This window comes from Mobula hypostoma, chromosome 22 (genome assembly GCF_963921235.1).
Source record: "Mobula hypostoma chromosome 22, sMobHyp1.1, whole genome shotgun sequence".
NCBI lineage: Eukaryota > Metazoa > Chordata > Chondrichthyes > Myliobatiformes > Myliobatidae > Mobula > Mobula hypostoma.
The window spans coordinates 45,354,464-45,373,686 of NC_086118.1; the positions used below are offsets into that span (position 1 = coordinate 45,354,464).

General features: G+C 40.7%; 1 protein-coding gene across 6 annotated transcripts in view; it reads right to left on the minus strand.

Moving 5' to 3' along the window:
• Positions 1-334: 334 nt before the first annotated feature.
• Positions 335-19,223, minus strand: part of LOC134360317 (inward rectifier potassium channel 16-like) — a 206,922-nt gene continuing 188,033 nt past the window's right edge. For all 6 annotated transcript variants that reach the window (XM_063074539.1, XM_063074541.1, XM_063074540.1 and 3 more), the window contains one exon: positions 335-15,516. In XM_063074539.1, the coding sequence (XP_062930609.1) occupies positions 14,172-15,389 (1,218 nt within the window). In that variant the 5' untranslated portion in view covers positions 15,390-15,516 and the 3' untranslated portion in view covers positions 335-14,171. The remainder of the gene's footprint in view (positions 15,517-19,223) is intronic.

Consider the following 19,223-nt stretch of genomic DNA (forward strand, 5'->3'; position numbering starts at 1 on the left):
TGCACAGAGCTACAAAAAACAGAATTTGGGATACAACTGGATGAGTCAACTGTGCGACACAATGAAGCATTGCTAATGGCATATGTACAGTTCATCAAAAATGGAAAAGTTTATGAAGAGATTCTCTTCTGTAAAAAGTTAAAAGCTAATATCAACTGAGAATCAATCTACGACAAGCTCAAGATGTATATTGAGGATAAAAATATTCCAATTAAGAACATGATTACTTGTGCAACTGATGGAGCACCATATACGACAGGTCACCATGCTGGTTTAGTGGCATTTATGTGAAAAGAAATTCCAAGTCTGTTTGCAATCCATTGTGTAATTTATTGTCAACATCTCACAGCCAAAAACTTCAGCTCGCAACTTTTTTTCAAGTATGACTCCTGTAATATCTATCAACAAAATTATAGCTCATCCATTAAATAGCAGAATATTTTGCCAGTTATGCCAAGACAATGATGAAAAGTTTGAATGCTTGTTTCTTCACTCTGATGTACATTGACTGTCAAAAGGCTGCTGCTTAAGACATTTTTTTTGATCCTTTTGACACTGTGGTTGAAATTTTGTTTAAAGTTGACAAGAGCTTAGGAAACAAAATTGAACTTTTACGTTGAGATGTGGCATACCTAGGCGATCTATGTGACAAAATGAACATTCTAAATGTGAAACTGCAGAGCGAGAATTTCAATTTAATCCAGGCAAAAAAGTGCAGTGTCCACTTTTGTTGGAAAATTGGAAAGATTGGGAGAAGAATGTTCTCACAGTTTCCCTGCATGGAAACTATGGCACTGTCTTTCATGGATGGTGATTTGTAAGAGTACTGCTTACACCTGCAGTCACTGAAGAAGGATTTTCAGAATCAATTCAAGGATTTGAATGATCTGTAAGTTCTGGACTGGGTAACTAACCTACTTCTTTGCAAGGTGGAAGAACAAGAAGAGAGCTTTCAAGAAGAAATTATTGAAATTCAGAATGATGAAGAAGCAAAAATGCTTTTCAAAAATGTCAGCTTTTGTGGTATATGGCTACACTGTCATACAAAGCTTCCTGATCTTTGGAGAAGAACTGAACTGCTCTTCGTTGCATCTCCATCCTCCTACCTTGTTGAAAGAGGCTTCAGTACAGTGAACAACATATTCACAAAAAGCAGGAACTGCTAGGACATTATTACGAGTGGGGACTTAAAGGCTTTTGCTGTCACAACCTGAGCAAGATACTTCAATTCTTGCTAAAAACCATCAAGCTCAAGGATCACATTGAGATTGCTGTACAGTGCACAGGTACTGTGTAAGCTAGGTTTAAAGACAAATAAAAATTTAAAGCAGAATAATTTTCCTCATGTTTTTACACTATAAGGGTGCCGGAAAATATATTGTGCTTTGTGGGGGGGGGATCCCTGGTAAGTATGAAAGTGCTTTGGGGGCGGAGCATTGGTAAGTATGAAAATGCTTTAGGGGGACTTTGGGCAAAAAAAGGTTGGGATACATTGGTTTACTCTTTTCCAAAGATGCTGCCTGGCCTCCTGAGTTCCTCCAGCATTTTAGATTTTTCTTGTATTTGTAAGGAGACACGTAATTTGACTATTTAATTAAAATTTATGCATGGAAAGTTTATGTGTGGTGTATAGTAAAGTTTGTTTTGAACAATTCACAACATTCATGCAATGTTCCCATTGATGTTGAATTGCTATATGTTATCGCTATCTTATCACTGTCTGTGGGAGCTTGCTGTGCATAATGCAACAATCACCACTACTTCAAAAGTACTATTTGACTGTTAAATCTCACAAAGGAACAATAAAATCTGTGATGATGGCGGGGGGAGGGGTTGAGTGTTGGTTGTGGGAATGATAATAATCTATAGAGAACTTGGTAATGTGGGCAGGAACTGTGAAAGTTACCATTGTTACTATCTCAATACAGTAAGGTACACCGTGATTTTTTACTGAGTTAAAAATCCCCATATAAAAGCAAACTGCTGTATGACCATTAATGTTATGGGGAATTCCAGTGCTTCACAACCCTCTTTGTAATGAACTTCCTCCTGCTTGTGTTTAATCTAGTGCCAATGGACCCTTGTCATTGAAAACAGACTGTTTCTATCTAGCCTGACCCAGCCTTTCATTATTCAATCATCATCTAGAAATCCGCATTGTTCTTAAAAAGAAAGACCCAGTTTTTCAGGTCTTCCTTCATACTTGTATTTCCCCATTCCCAACATTATCTCGCATCTCAGAGAGTCCATGTTCTTTCCCCAATGTAGAATTAAAATATGGTTCCAATAGTGATTGATTCTTGGCTTCCGACAGTTGGAACTCATCTGCTAGACTCTGTATATGCACTCAGTATATATATAGAGTGTATGTCCGTCATCCTCTGCTGCTGCAGCACATCCACTTCAAGTTTTGATGTGTTGTGCATATAGGGATGCTTTTCTCCTCACCTTCCTGTCAGCTTGAACCAGTCTGGCCATTTCTCCTCTGACTTCTCTCATTATCAAGGCATTTTCACCCACAGAACTGCAACTCACTGAATGATTATCACAGCAACTACACAAAGTTACTAATGTAATGACATGAATCAACATTGTTCAAAGCAAAATGAATAAGTAATAAATTGGAAGGGGTGGGAAAAACAAATACTAATATTTGTGGACTTGGTTACCAACATTCTCATTTCCAAGATCAAAAATAAGTTATACTTTACTATTTGTTGCATTGCAAGTTTACAGAAAATGTTGAACAGATGTTTTAAATGCAATTTTGGCATTTTGTCATAGACAGATATATATTACACATTTCTTTTGTCTTCAAATGGTCAACTCTAACCTGAATTTTCCAAAAGTAGCAATGTATTCACTGGTTTGAACTAGATCTCCTAGTCTGGCCTTTCCACTTTTTTTTTAAACGATCATGAAGGGAAGCATCAGAACAGAGCGTTTTAACAAATCAGCCCAAGAGGCTTGTGAATTGGGTGTGATATTTGCCACAAAAGCTACGGGTCTACTAAAAACTTAGTTATACTATAAACAATCAATTGATATTGCTATGAGGTGTGGATATGACACATTGAACGCTGAAGACTTTAATCAACACTGTAGTCTAGCCAGATTTCTTTATTCTTTATTTGGGTAATTATAACGATATCCAATTTAATTCATCATTGAAAAACACATATTCACCAGTAGTTTGTCTTTCATTTTTCACTGATAGAAAGCAGGACACAATGCACTCTATTCTCATTTTATGTTATACTTCTATAAGCAGCAAATGATCAGGTCAGTTTACTAAATTAAAATGGAAATTTATAATTCCTAATCACAAGAGATTCTGCAGATGCTGGAAATCCAGAGCAACTCTTTTTTTTCCTTTATAATTCCTTTATCAATGGGAAAATTCATTTTTCCAACGGTCAAGTTCCAGAATGTAGATATCTAGGCAGGCCATAAATGGATAGAAATAAAAAGAGAAAATTCTGGTGAAGGGTCTGTTAACTCGTTTCTGTTTCCATCTATACTGTTGGACCAGCATAGTTTCCAACACTTCATTTGTTAATATTTCAGAATTTCGTTATCTGCTGTTTTTTTTCTTAATTTTCATACACAGACAGGCAACAGATAGCATTTTCCATTCCGTGGCAGGTTTGACTTTGAGAAGTGAGGTTAGCATTATCTAAGTCAGGATTGCAACATTTCCCATTCCCACAAATTGCTGAGCTTAATTGAACTTAATTGTCAAATTAGTTGAAGGTTTTTGCAATGACTCCATGGCTACAGAACTGAGGCAATCTAAATACCTTTCATGTAAGATCTTTATAATCAACAGATGTTAACCTATCAGTTTGAGACGTGTTGAACCCAGAGGTAACAGCACTTTGTCTAGACTACTGCATTCTCATCTCCAGTAAGGTTCGTTGTAATTAGTGAGGGGATTTCAATAACATTTATCGCTCTTTCTTAGCAGGTGTTTGGCAACCAGCTTGGAAATACTATCAAGAAGAGCGAGTTAAGGAATCCGCAGCTCAACCATGGGCTTCAAATTCATGGCATCATCATCATGCCATGAAACTCACACAGAGATCCGGTTGTGGACTTCACTACAATTTGGTGCTGGGAATGCACATTGGGCAGAAAAAAATCATGTCTTTTCACTGTACTGTTGTGACAAAACAACCAATTTCATGTCATCTATGTTATAATGCATATACATTCATCTATATTACAGTTATAATGAACCTGATTCTGAATCTGATTCATGGCATATTAAGGAGATATGGAGTCACGGGGAGACACAGTATGACAGTGGAGAATTTGGCCAATTGAGTCTGGACTGCCTATCATCATACTTTTATACTAACCCTCCATATGGATGTGCCAGAAGCTCTTTTCAAACTTGTCACGGAAGTGACCACTGTGTGAATAAAGGGTGGATGTACTCCAAGCCTCAATGATGAAGCGTGACATTCTAACTGACTTCTGGGAATCTCTGACCCACAACCATTCAAAGCAGGGCCTAGCATTCAGAATAGTGCAGAAAACTATAAGGCCATGCACGGGGACACAAGGGGTGCCTTGCCTAAGTGATGGGAAGGGGTGTACTGCCTCCCCAATCACCCACCTCCTACCCCAATCAATTAAAGCAATCCTACATATTAATCCTTTTTTATTATTATCAACATTCACAACAGCTCCTGCCCAGATTCTCTCCACTAGGGAAGATTTATTATGACCAATCAATCTATGAGAGGTTACTGGAACACAAGAAGAACATGCAAAGTCCACATTGACAGGATTCAAGGTTACAATTAAACCCAAATTTCTGGTGCTGTGAGGCACCACCTCAGGTAGCTGTTGAGACTCTCAACCATCACATTTTATGTGTTTTCAAAGTCGTGAGCAGGCTTCTCTCACACTGACATACCTGTAACAACTGAGGGTAATCAGTTAATACTAAGGAAGGCTCCATTTTATGCAGCTAGTGTGGTATCGTTGCAGTTCGCCCAGCACTTTACAGTATCAGTGATGAGGGTTCAATTTCCATCGCTATCTCTGAGGAGTTCATACATTTTTCCCATGACCATGTTGGTGTCCTCAAGATGCTTCATTTTCCTCCCATGTTCCAAAGGTGCATGGATTAGTGTTAGTAAATTGTGGGCAAGCAAATCCTCGGACTGCAAACACGAGGAATTCTGCAGATGCTGGAAATTCAAGCAACACACATCAAAGTTGCTGATGAACGCAGCAGGCCAGGCAGCATCTCTAGGAAGAGGTACAGTCGATGTTTTGGGCCGAGACCCTTCGTCAGGACTAACTGAAGGAAAAGCTAGTAAGAGATTTGAAAGTGGGAGAAGGAGGGGGAGATCCAAAATGATAGGAGAAGACAGGAGGGGGAGGGATGGAGCCAAGAGCTGGACAGGTGATTGGCAAAAGGGATACTAGAGGATCATGGGACAGGAGGCCCAGGGAGAAAGAAAAGGGGAAAGGGGGGAAAAACCCAGAGGATGGGCAAGGGGTATAGTGAGAGGGACAGAGGGAGGAAAAAGGAGAGAGAGAAAAAGAATGTGTGTATATAAATAAATAATGGATGGGTTTACAAGGGGGAGGTGGGGCATTAGCGGAAGTTTGAGAAGTCAATGTTCATGCCATCAGGTTGGAGTCTATCCAGACGGAATATAAGGTGTTGTTCCTCCAACCTGAGTGTGGCTTCATCTTTACAGTAGAGGAGGCCATGGATAGACATGTCAGAATGGGAATGGGATGTGGAATTAAAATGTGTGACCACTGGGAGATCCTCGGACTGTGTTGTTCACTGATGCAAGCTACCATCCAGAGCCTGAGGAAACACACCCAATGTTTCAGCAACAGCTTCTTCTCCTCTGCTAGTAAATTTCTGAATGGAAAATGAACCCATGCACACTACCAGTGTTTTCATTCCTCTCTTTTTGCACTGTTTATTTAATTTAATTTTTAATATACTTCATATTGCAATTTATAGTTTTATAATTATTACGTACTGCAAATTACTGCTGCCATGAAACAACAAATTCCGTGACATATGCCACTGATATTAAACTTGATTCTAATTCTGATTCTGACTCTAAGCACTTTGGTGTTTCAATGTACATACAAAGTACAAAGTATAATGTAAAATTATTATCAAAGTACATTTATGTCACCATATACAACTCTGAGATTCTTGTGGACATTTTCAATAAATCCAAGAACCACAATAGAATCAATAATAATAACCATAATAGAATCTATCAGGACAGACAAGCAACCAATGTGCAAAAGACACCAAATTGAGCAAATTCAAAAAAAAGATAACAGTAATAAATAAGGAATAAATGAATTAGTGTATAAGATGACGAGAGGCATTGATCGTGTGGGTAGTCAGAGACTTTTCCCCAGGGCTGAAAAGGCTAGCACAAGAGAGCACAGTCTTAAGGTGCTTGGAAGTAGGTACAGAGGAGATGTCAGGGGTAAGTTTTTTTACACAGAAAGTGGTGAGTGCGTGGGATGGGCTGCCAGCAACAATGGTGGAGGTGGATACGATAGGGTCTTTTAAGAGACTCCTGAACAGGTACATGGAGCTCAGAAAAATAGAGGGCTATGGGTAACTCTAGGTAATTTCTAAGGTAAGGATATGTTCGGCACAGCTTTGTGGGCCGAAGGGCTTGTATTGTGCTGTAGGTTTTCTATGTTTCTATGTATCTAAGTATCTAGAACATGAGATGAAGAGTTATTGAAAGTGAGTCCATGGGTTGTGAGAACAGTTCAGTCATGGAGCAAGTAAAATTGAGTGAAGTTATCCCCCTTGCTTCAAGAGCCTGATGGTTGAGGGGTTAAGAGCCTGAGGGGTAATAACTGTTCCTGAACCTGATGGTGTGAGTTCTGAAGCTCCTGTACCTTCTTCCTGACGGCAGCAGCAAGAAAAGAACATGACCTGGGTGGTTATAAGAGAATAACCTGAGCAAAACCAGGTGAAGGATACAGCCCACTCACAAAAACAATCTACTTTTGTTGGATTTTCCGTTCAAGAGCATTGGTGTTTCCATACAGCCAGTCAATATACTCTCCACCACACGTCTGTAGAAGTTTGTCCAAGTTTTAGTTGTCATGCTGATTCTTCACAAACTTCAAGGGAATTCGAGGTGCTGGCGTGCTTTCTTCATAATTGGACTTGTGCGCTGGTCCCAGTAACGACAAAAGCAAATCTCTGGCCTCTCTTTAAATGTCTATATTAAATGCAGCCTTCCTTACTATGAATGAACCTCAGTTGTTATGGGTGTGTCAGTGTGAGAAAAGTCTGCTCATGAATTTGAATACATTTTGCATCCAGCCATGTGTCACAGAAAAAGCAAGTGAGGCAGTTGGATGAGTTGTCAGACGCTAAATGGTCAGATGTTGTAATCTCATTCTAACCTTCTTTATTTGCACAAACCATTCTGCAGTTGTTGGAAATCTTGAGCAACACACACAAAAGGCTGGAGGGACTCAGCAGGTCAGGCAGCATCTAGGGAGGGGAACATCAGCCATTTATTCCCTGCCTTAGTTGCTACCTGAATTGCTGAGTTCATCCAGCATCTTGAGTGTGTTGCATTTGGCATTCCCTCAAGATTGAGAATGACTTCTTTCCATTACAGTTTTGCAGTTTCCTCGGTGGCTAATGAGGTCCATGTGAGAACTTCATCAATGAGGCTTAGAGCACATCCACCTTCTACTCACACAGTGGTCACTTACATGAAAACTCAGAAAAGTGTCAGTTTCTGGAGACTCACACAAAATGCTGGAGAAACTCAGCAAGCCAGGCAGCATCCATGGAAAAAAGTACAGTCGACATTTTGGACTGAAACACTTCGGCAGGACCCAGATCTATACTTTTTTCCGTAGATACTGAGTTACTCCAGCATTTTGTGTGTGTTGCTCAGATTTCAGCATCTGCGGATTTTCTCTTGTTTGTAGTTTCTGGAGAATGGTGTTCAGCATGAGAATAACATGGACTGCCCAGTGTCACTAAGTATGGTTCCTGATGAAGGATCTCAGCCCAAAATGTTGACTGACTATTCCTTTCCATAGACCTGGGGTTCCCCACCTGGGATTCATAGACCCCTTGCTTAATGGTATGGGTTCATGGCATAAAAAGTCTGGGAACACTTGTCATGGATGCAGTATGACTGGTTGAGTTACTCCAGCATTTTGTGTATGCTACTCTCACAAAGCATGACCCCTAATCCAGGCAACATCCTGGTAAATCACCTCTGCATCCTCTCTAAAGCTTCTACATCTTTCCTGTACTTTAGCAACCAGAACAGAACACAATACTCTAAATGTCATCTAACGAGGGTTTTATGGAGCTGCAACAGTACCTCATGGTTTTTGAACTCAATTCCCTGACTAATAAAGCCAGCAAGTCATATGCCTTCTTAACAACCCTATCAGCCTGTGCAACAACATATTGGAATAGTTAAAACACTGAATATTTTGGAGCCAAGAACGTGTGCTTTGTGTATAGTGGCCTTAGTTGGCTGACTGTCACCTCACTCTCCAAGAAACGCTGCTCATATTGGAAAAGTAAGAGCTGCCCCAGCCGACAGAGCGAATAATGTAATTGTCATTTGCTATATTTGCATCTCAAGTACTTATATTTTTCTGAACTGAGGTAAGAAAAGTACAGATCAAGCTACAGGCTGGGACTTTGATGTTGAGTCAAATTTCTACAGATGTATGGTGGAGTGCATTTTGAATGGTTGCATTGCCAGCTGGTGTAGAGTTTTCAGAGGATTGTAGACACGGCCAGTTCTATCAACAGCACAAGCCTTCCCACCAGCAAGGATAACTTCAAATGGTAACATCTCAAGAAGGTGGCATCCATCATGAAGGATGCTTACCATCCAGGATATGCCCTCTTCTTATTACTGACATCAGAGAGCAGATAAAGGAGCCTTAAGACCCACACTCTATACTTTAGGAACAGCTTCTTCCCCTCTACCATCACTGCCAAGAAGGCCCACCAGCACCTTTACTTACTGAGAAAACTAAAGAAATTTGGCCTGTCCCCTAAAACCCTCACTAATTTTTATAGATGCACCGTAGAAAGCATTCTTCTAGGGTGCATCACAACCTGGTATAGAAGTTGTCCTGTCCAAGACCGAAAGAAGCTGCAGAAGATCGTGAACACGGCGCAGCACATCACACAAACCAATCTTCCGTCCGTGGACTCACTTTACACAGCACGCTGTCGGAGCAGTGCTGCCAGGATAATCAAGGACACGACCCACCCAGCCAACACACTTTTCGTCCCTCTTCCCTCTGGGAGAAGTTTCAGGAGCTTGAAGGCTCATATGGCCAGATTTGGGAACAGCTTCTTTCCAACTGTGATAAGACTGCTGAACAGATCCTGACCTGGATCTGCCTCTCGGTTTTTTTACACTACCTTACTTCTCATTTTTCTATTTTCTATTTATGATTTATAATTTAGGTTTATAATATTTACTAATTTTAACTATTTTTAATATTTAATATTTGTAATCCAGGGAGTGTGAAGCACAGAATCAAATATCGCTGTGATGATTGTACGTTCTAGTACCAATTGTTTAGCGACATTAAAGTATAAAGTACAAAAGTATAAGTATAAATTTCTGAATGGTCCAATAACTCTTGAATACTACTTGACTATTCCTCTTTTGCATTATTTGTTTACTTTCTATCGTACCTAATAGTGAGTTGTTATGCCTGCACAGTCCAGCTGCCACAAGGCAACACGTTTCTCCACTTATGTCAGCAACAATAAATATGATTCTGATCTGAAAACAAGAGTTTTTGCAGAGGCTGGAAATCCAGAGGCAACAACCACAAAATGCTGGAGGATCTCAGCAGGCCAGGCATAATCCATGGAAAGGAGGCTGAGACCCCTCATCAAGCTCTGAGCCTTAGCATAATCAGAATCAGGATGTCAGAGGGGGGGAAACGCATGATGTTAGATGCAAATCGATAACAGAGTCTGAGTTGCTGACCGAATTGTTTGCAACGCAGCGACAGCAGACAAGGTAGCACTGTTGCAGCCTGTGCCAAATTAAAAGTAGATTTGCTCCAACTCATTTCCTAAGTGCCACAAGCAATATTAAAACAAGCAATATACTGAAAGTACGTGGGGAGGGGGTGGAACTGTAATATAATAAACATGGTCATACAGGAAAAAATCATTCTGACTATTAGACTACGTCAGATGCTATTACAGGGGGAAATGCATTTTTGGTCAGAAGAGCTGGGATTAACAACGATGGGCAAAAAAGAAGCCTCCATCATAAGGTACCCCCACCATCCAGGCTATGCTCTCTTCTTGCTGCTACCATCGGGAAGGAGGTAGAGGAAACTTAACTCCCACATCATATTCAGAAACAGTTATTACCTTTCAACCAGCAAGCTCCTTAACCAGCATTGATAACTTCACTGACCTCAGCAGTGAACTGATCATTGAACTCAACCAATGGACTCACTTTCAAGGATTCTACAATTCACGTTCTCAGTAATATTTATTTGTCGTTCTTATTTGTTTATCTTTATATTTGTCTTTTGTATATTGGAGCTTGTCAGTTTTTGTGTGTAGTTTTTCATTGATTCTACTCTATTTCTTTGTTCTGCTGTGGATGCCTGCAAGAAGAGTCGGGCAGGCATGGCAGTGTAGTGGTTGGCACACTCGGGTTCAATTCCCGCCACTGCCTGTAAGGAGTTTGTACGTTCTCTCCGTGGCCTCTGTGTGCTCCGGTTTCCTTCCAGAGTCCAAAGACACACCAGTTGGTAGGTTAATTAGTCATTGTAAATTGCCCCATGATAATGCGAGGATTAAATCCCAATGGCGCGAAGGGCGAGAAGGGCCAACTCTGGGCTGTATCTCAATAAATAAATAAACAAAATGAATCTCAGGGATGTATATGATGACGTATATGTACTTCGATAATAAATTTACTTTGAACTTTGAACAAAAATGTCAGTGTAACCAGACACTGTACAACTGAAAGGCTCCATATGTAGAAGTACCAACTTCCCCTGGAACTAAACACTAAACGTTTGAATTGTTGGCCTCAATGAACCAGATGTCATGGTGCTGAATATAATGGGCAGCACAGATACTTGCCGGCGTTGAGTGCTGTTGACCAAAGATTTCCTGCCCCACTATGTCACACAACTTGGTAATCCATCAATACATTCTTGCTATTAATATATCCGATTACAAGTAAATCAGAATTTACAAGGTCATGTTGAACTAATAAGCTGCCCCTCTAGTCCTTTAAAATTATAATCTATTCATTACTGGTAAAATGTGGATTTCAGTTGTAAGGCTTCCTGTTACTTAAAACTGAACTATCTCAAACCAATTTTAAGTCCAGTGTATCACTCCCTGCATAGCTGCAGAGATTCACTTGCACAAAGCAGTGAGTATGGAAGGAGGATCATAAGCAAGAATTTACCCTCCTCCCACCTTCTTATTCTGGCTTGGTGTGAGACTTCGTCTTGTCATAAGGTTCAGTGAAGGAATCAATAACTTGAAGCTCTCACACACACACTATCCCCTGCACACTGTATCTCAAAGAACAAAAATGATTAATTTGGTTCTGGAGTAAAGCAGTGAAGATTAAACAGTTTCCCACTCATTCAATGGTTCAAAGGTTCAAAATGTTCAAACGTTCATTTTATTCTTGAAGTAAGCACGCAGAATACAAAGCTGAGATTTATCTTCTCCAGATAGCCATAAAGTACAGGAAAACCATGAACATCATCGATTAGCTTCATTACAGGAGGGACCTATTTGGTGGTGAAGTGTACTATTGCAAAGGGGAGGCTTGAGAAACCATTTGGTGCAATGATGTAACCTTGCTTGACCCTACTATTGTAGATTTGTGGTGGATTAACTGATGAGGATTATGGTTTGTGTGACACATCAAGGAAGATGGAGGATGGTAAGAAATGTCTTGAGCCATCCAAATTTAAGATGGATCCTCCATACTCTTTAAATCACGGCCATGCCCAGCAGCTCATGGGAACCAAGGGGAAGACATCCAGGATATCCTGTTCGGGGGTAGGGGATGGGTAAAAGCAATTTAGAGGTTTGGCCAGAAACATCCTATCCAGGGTGAAGAGACTGTCTGTGCAAAACTGGACTTGCTTAAGCCTTTTGTGAAGTCAGGGATGGTTGTGTACAAAAGTTCATGTGGGTCTTACACTTTGAGTTGATGTACAGTGAAGATCATGTCTATTTTGATTCTTAATTTGAAGGATCTATATTGCAACTCTACGAGGAGATCTGCAGGAAACGAGTGGACCTGGCAAAGAGAATTTCCTTGCCCCAGTCAACAAGTATTGTAATTATCCCAATCAGATTTGTCACTCTTCTTGAAGACAGTCATAATTAACACATCACTTAGGTCTTCACACTAGTCTCCCTTTCTCACATGAAGAAGATGTTGCCATGAATTCATGCTGGAAATATTTTACCTGCAGGGATTAAGTCTGTTCTGAAGACTTTGTTGTTTTCCAGCTGATGGTTAGCATGTTGGGATAGAGGCACGGTAGAGGAACATAACTTGCCAAGGAGTGGAGCTAAGAACACCCATGTCAGGGACAAAGTTTAGTTTGAGATCTTCCTTGTGGTGGAACTTACTGCCTCATTGTTCTTGAGCTTTCCTTCTTTCTTGGGTTTTAGTATGTAAGTGTCCAAGATGTTTGGGCCATAGGTTGCCAGAACAATGCAGAGGAATCAATATATCCTGTGGTTGCCTGATTCCCTGTGTTCATTCTGACCATTACGCTTCAGATTACCTTTCTTTTGGACCTGACTTCCAGATGCTTGTAGACCAATATATGTGTGATAATCGTGTTCCTTGTCTAGAATATGGTATTTTCCTTGTTTCTTAGCTCTCGTATCTCCTGGTCATTTTCATCAAATCATTCCTGATATTGTCAGCTGAAGAATTCCCAAGTACATTCACAGGTGATATTAAGAGCAGTCTTCTGGGTAGAGGCCAGGTATTGTGCAGATTCTGCAGGTATGGCTGTTTGAGAATTGTCAATTTTTAATTGTGGCTAATTGTTAATCAAATATAGCTTTCCATGTGGTGTCTTTACTCCTTGAAGTGATCTTCCCATTTCTGATGCTACTTATATTTTGGGGCTACACATTTTATGTATTAATATGCCCAATGTAAACTTATGTATTTACACAAGAACTGTTAACCTGATTTAAGATTATGGGGGAGTGAGGGGTTTGGAATGCATTGGGTAGTTTGGAGCACAGAGAGCCACCTTAAATGAGTAGACACAAAGGATTGCAGATGTCAGAATCTACAGCAAGAAACAATCTTCTGGAGAAGAAACTCAGTGGGTTGAGCAGCATCTGTGGGAGGAAAGAAATTGGCAAAGTTTCGAAAGCTTGCTTGAGGACCTGAACTCTGTATCACTGTGAGAGGTGTCAGGTCGATGGAACTGTTAGGTGTCACACAAACCTGAATGATCTAGGCCTTACACATTTTGAAAAGTCTTCTTAAGATATTTGACACTTCCAAAATGCTGGAGGAATTCAGCAGGTCAGGCGGCATCGATGGAGAGGAATGAACAGTCGATGTTTTGGGACAAGACCCTTCACCAGTCCTGAAACATCAACTGTTTATTCCTCTTCATCGATGCTGCTTGGCCTGCTGAATTCCTCCAGCATTTTGCATGTGTTACTCTGGATTTCCAGCACTTGCAGAATCTCTTGTTATTAAAAAAATTGATTATTGCTTATACCTGACCTAAGTGCAGCTATAGAATGCGTTGAATTGTGCCTTAACTAAACTTATTTTGTACTTTGTGCAAAGAATAGATGTTCCTTCTCCAAGCCGAGGATATCTCTTGTGTGATGGACTATCATGGTGTTATTCTACTGAAGAGGGCAAATTATTGGAACTGACATAGCACTGAAGACAGCCATACAAGGGTTCCCTATTCTGGTCATTATTTCTGATGGTACAGGGTGAGGAAGCTGCCTCACACCTCTCACAATGTTAATCATAAATCAGTTACAGAAATGTAAGGAGCCTAAACAGTCTGCATTGAGTCTATTTCCTAAATAAACAATGTTCTCATTAGTCCTATCATATGCCGAAGTGAATACAGAATTAGGACGGGTGTTAAATTTCTGACTCCATGGAGAGGGACCTGAACACGAGTTCAGGCCTTTGGCACATGTATCGTATGGCACTGTGTTCCTCATCATCATTGGGAATGACTGCACTCTCGCACCTTGCATCTCCACTGTCTAATCCAGCCACTGTGAGCACATTGACCTCTTGTTCTGCTGCCGAATAGAGCTCCTTGGCACTGCAGTCAGGTGTGGTCACCTCATGGGTTTTGTGAAACTGGGAGTAATTAACTTTATAATGGCTTGCCTTGTCTTTCAGAATGTCATTGAAGCGGTGACCCCATAGGATCTCCAGAGGTGTGTAGGAGCTCCGAGACTGGTGGGTATTTCCAGTTGAATCCTCAGAGTAGACGAAGGTAACTATGATTTCAAAGTCATCTTCAGCCAAGTCTTTCTGGCTAAGGTTGTAGAGTGGGCTGTCTTCGTTAATTTCATGTACTATGGTGACAGGACTAATGAGGATGACATTACCTGTACCTATGTCCAAGTCCTGATGTTCCATGGACAATTTCTGGTCATCATGCTCCTTAAACCGGAGCAGTTGAGCTCGGACAGTGCCTTCAATGATGTGACTCTCCCGAAGGTCTCCAATGCGCCACATCATGCAGAGTTTCCTGTTCTGCAGCGATATCACCGCGTTGTTGCTGAACCCAATGGTCTGGGCCCTCTTCCTGGCCTTGGACATCTTGGCCACCACCGTGCCAATGATGAAGGTGTTTATCAAACAGCTCATCACCGATTGGAAAGTGACCATAGAGACGGCAAAGGGACACTCCTCAGTCACACAGCGGGATCCGTAGCCGATGGTGGTTTGCGTTTCAATGGAAAAGAGGAAAGCAGCGGTGAAGCTGTGAACTTCGTCCACACAGGGCGTGTGGTCTTCCTCCTCCGTCAACATGTCTCCATGGACCACAGCCGTGATCCAGAAGATAAGACCAAAGAACAACCACGACAGGATGTAGGACAGGGAAAAAATCAGAAACATCTGCCTCCACTTGAGATCTATCAGTGTGGTGAAGATATCTGAAAAGTAACTCTCCCATTCACCAAACGCACGCTTGAAGTGGATGTTGCAGTTCCCATCCTTGCGAAGGAATCGTTTCCTATACTTCCTCTTGTTCACCTGCATGTAACAGCCATTTTTAAAAAGCTTCTTGCGGTCTTCCTCAGAACTCACTGTTTGGTAATTCAGATTGATGAAATTCATCTTAAATCCTGCAGTTAAGGATGTCTGTTGACGCAATCCCAGCTGACTGCAGGGTTAACTCTTAATTTTAAACTCTTTTAGATCCACTTTTTCTACACGTTAATTGTCTTCCAGAAATGAGAGTGTCCTAGAGGAACAAGAAAATAAATGTCAGTTCAAAGTCAAACTCAGAGTAGTCAAATAAATTTATTATCAAAATTCCTATGGTACTGGGCAAAAAGTCTTAGGCACTCTAGATTTTTATATGGTTTCAGATGGTATGGCCTCCACAAAGCCCTGATCTGGAAGTTCCCACCTGCCTCAAAAGGACAACAATTGTACTTGTGCCTAAGAAGAGTAGTGTGAGCTGTCTTAATGACTATCATACAGTAGCATTCACATCTATGGTGATGAAATGCTTTGAGGGGTTGGTCATTGGCTCCTGCCTCAGCAAGAACCTGGACCCACTGCAATTTGCCTATTTTTCACAATGGGTCTACAGTAGATGCTATCTCCATGTCTCTTCACACATCCTTAGTTCACCTGGGCAATATAAACACCTATGTCAGGATGCTGTTCGTTGACTATAGCTCAGCGTTTAACAGCATCATTCCCACAATCCTGATCGATAAGCTACAGAACCTGGGCCTCTGTACCTCCCTCTGCAATTGGATCCTTGACTTCCTGACTGGAAGACCACAATCTGTGCAAATAGGTGATAATGTCTCTTCCTTGCTGACGATCAACACTGGCGCACCTCAGGGATGTGTGCTTAGCCCACTGCTCTACTCTGTATATACCCATGACTGTGTGGCTAGGCATAGCTCAAATACTATCTCTAAATTTGCTGATGATACAACCATTCTTGGTAGAATGTCAGATGGAGATGAGGGGGTGTACAGGATCGCGAGATATCAGCTAGTTGAGAGGTGTCGCAGCAACAACATTGCATTCAATATCAGTAAGACAAAAGAGCTGATTGTGGACTTCAGTAGGGGTAAGTCAAGGGAACACGAACCAATCCTCATGGAAGGATCAGAAGAGGAGAGAGTGAGCAATTTCAAGTTGCTGGGTGTCAAGATCTCTGAGGATACAACCTGGTCCCAACATATTGATGCAGATATAAAGAAGGCAAGACAACGGCCATATTTCAACAGAAGTTTGAAGAGATTTGGTTTGTCACCTAAAACACTCAAAAACTTCTATAGATGTACAGTGGACAGCATTCTGATAGGCTGCGTCACTGTCTGGTATGGGGTGGGGGGTGGGGGTGGGGGTAATACACAGGACCAAAAGCAGCTGCAGAAAGTCTTAAAATTAGTCAGCTCCATCTTGAATACTAGCCTCTATAGTACCCAAGACATCTTCAAGGAGCGATGCGTCAGGAAGACAACATCCATTATTAGGGACCCCCACTACCCAGGACATGCCCTGTTCTCATTGTTACCACTAGGCCGGATGTACAGAAGCTTGAAGGCACACTCTCAGTGATTCAGGAACAGCTTCTTTCCCTCTGTCATATGATTCCTAAATGGATATTTAACCCATGAAAACTACCTCACTTTTTAATATATATAATTTGCATTTTGCACTATATTTAATCTATTTAACATACACATATGTACTTACTGTAAATTGATTTACTTTTTTTCCTTTCTGTATTATCATCTATTGCATTGAACTGCTGCTGCTAAATTAACAAATATCATGACACATGTTGGTGATTATAAACCTGATTCTGATCATCGAGGCTGTCTGCGATTACCTCGAATGCAACATATCGATGCAGTTATTAAGAAGGCAAGACAGCGACTGTACTTTATTAAGAGTTTGAAGAGATTTGATATGTCAACAAATACACTCAAAAACTTCTGTAGATGTACCATGGAGAGCATTCTGACAGGCTGTATCACTGCCTGGCATGGAGGGGTGCACAGGACCGAAAGAAGCTGCAGAAGGTCATAAATTTAGTCGGCTCCATCTTGGTTACTAACCTACAAAGTACCTAGGACATCTTTGAAAGGCAGCGTCCATTATTAAGGACCTCCAACACCCAGGGAATGTACTGTTACCATCAGGTAGGAGGTACAGAAGCCTGAAGACACACAATTAGCGATTCAGAAACAGCTTCTTCCCCTCTGCCATCTGGTTCCTAAATGGACATTGAACCTGTGAACACTATCTCACTTTTTAAATATATATTATTTCTGTTTTATTGCATGATTTTTAATCTATTCAGTATACGTATACTTATATTTTATCTAGTGAAATATGCTTATCTGAAGCTGAGTGTCTGTGATGCTGCAAATTCGTTTTTCATTGCACCAGTGCAAAGATATACTTGTGTATATGACTATAAACTTAACTTTGAATTTTGTCTTTGATTGGATTGACAATGAATGAGTATTTAACCTTAATTCTCAGAATTAGCCCTTTTGTCCCTTTTCTTTTCCACCATTTGATCAATGCTAATTTATTATCCCTCCAACCCCATTCTTCTACCTTCTCCCTGTGACCTTTGACACACTTACTAAACAAGATCCTATCAACCTCCACAGCCATCTGCAGCAACGAATCTCATCAATTCACCACCCTTTGCCCGAAGAAATGTCTCCTTATCTCTGTTCTAAAGACGTGACCTTGTATTCTGAGGTTGTGGCCTCTGGTCCCAGACTTTCCCACTATTGGAAACATGTCACATCCACTTTATCTAGATGGTTTAATATGTGATAGGTTTCAATGAGATCTTCTAAACTCCAGCATAAAGGAATGTTGGATATTCATTTTCCAATATCAGAAAGCAAATGAACAGAATTAGTAGGGTTACTCCAAAGTGATCTAAGTGTTTTCACCTGGATTCTGAATGAGGCACAATTTTGTTTTAGTTTGCAGCTTGATTTGAACTTAGCTCAGTTTCTCAGAGAAGTGAAATCTGAAGCTGCTCACATATGGACTGAGGAGTCTCTGCTACTGTGCAACGATGGCGTGCACTGTTGCAAGTAGGAAGCCATCGACATGCAGGAATGCTGGTTCCTTCTAAAGACACTCCGTAATGCATCTCCAGTGGAATGTTTTGCAGAATTAATGTACCTTCTAATTTACCCCCAGGCAGATTCTTTCTAACACAACATCATTTATCTCGATGAGAAGTTCTTCACAGAGCCAACTTCAGGCTCCATCTGATCCCACCACAAGTATACAATACCTCCATTTAAATGTGGATCATACCTTCCGTATTGCACACAATAACTAAAATCCCAAAACAGAAACTCGGCCAGTTCCCAATTAGAACCATGAAAATGGGCTGGAGCAAATTATTTCTACGAAAGTAAACCTAAATTGAGGAGGTAAAACATGTGGTCCAATTGTGAGATACTCAATACCTCAACTATATTAGCGTGGTAAAATAAATTAAAATAGAACATTAAAATGGTCTGAAGCAGAGGAGAAAGGTTCATTGATGTTCAAGACACTGATCTTGTAAGTAGCTATCTGAAGGTTTGGGACAAGGGATAGCATCGTTGATAATGATCTTTATCAGCTAAGATGTCTGTTTCAGAATGCACTTAACCATTACAAAGGCATCAACACTTAATTAATCATTTGCCATCGGCAGATGACAGAAGCACAGATGTTCCTAAGGACAGGTTTTGCAGCATTCTTTAGTTTTAGTCTGAGTAGCACGCTCAAAGATGTTTTGTTTTAGTCATGAAAGTGGCTTTTGAGCACCATTTTATTTCATAAAAAGACCTTCCAATGAACCCCTTTGATGGTTGTGTTACGCTTTTATATATCTGCCTGAAATAATAGAAAAGATGGCATAGTTCCAGTGCCTTTCAAACAGCCAGTGGAGCT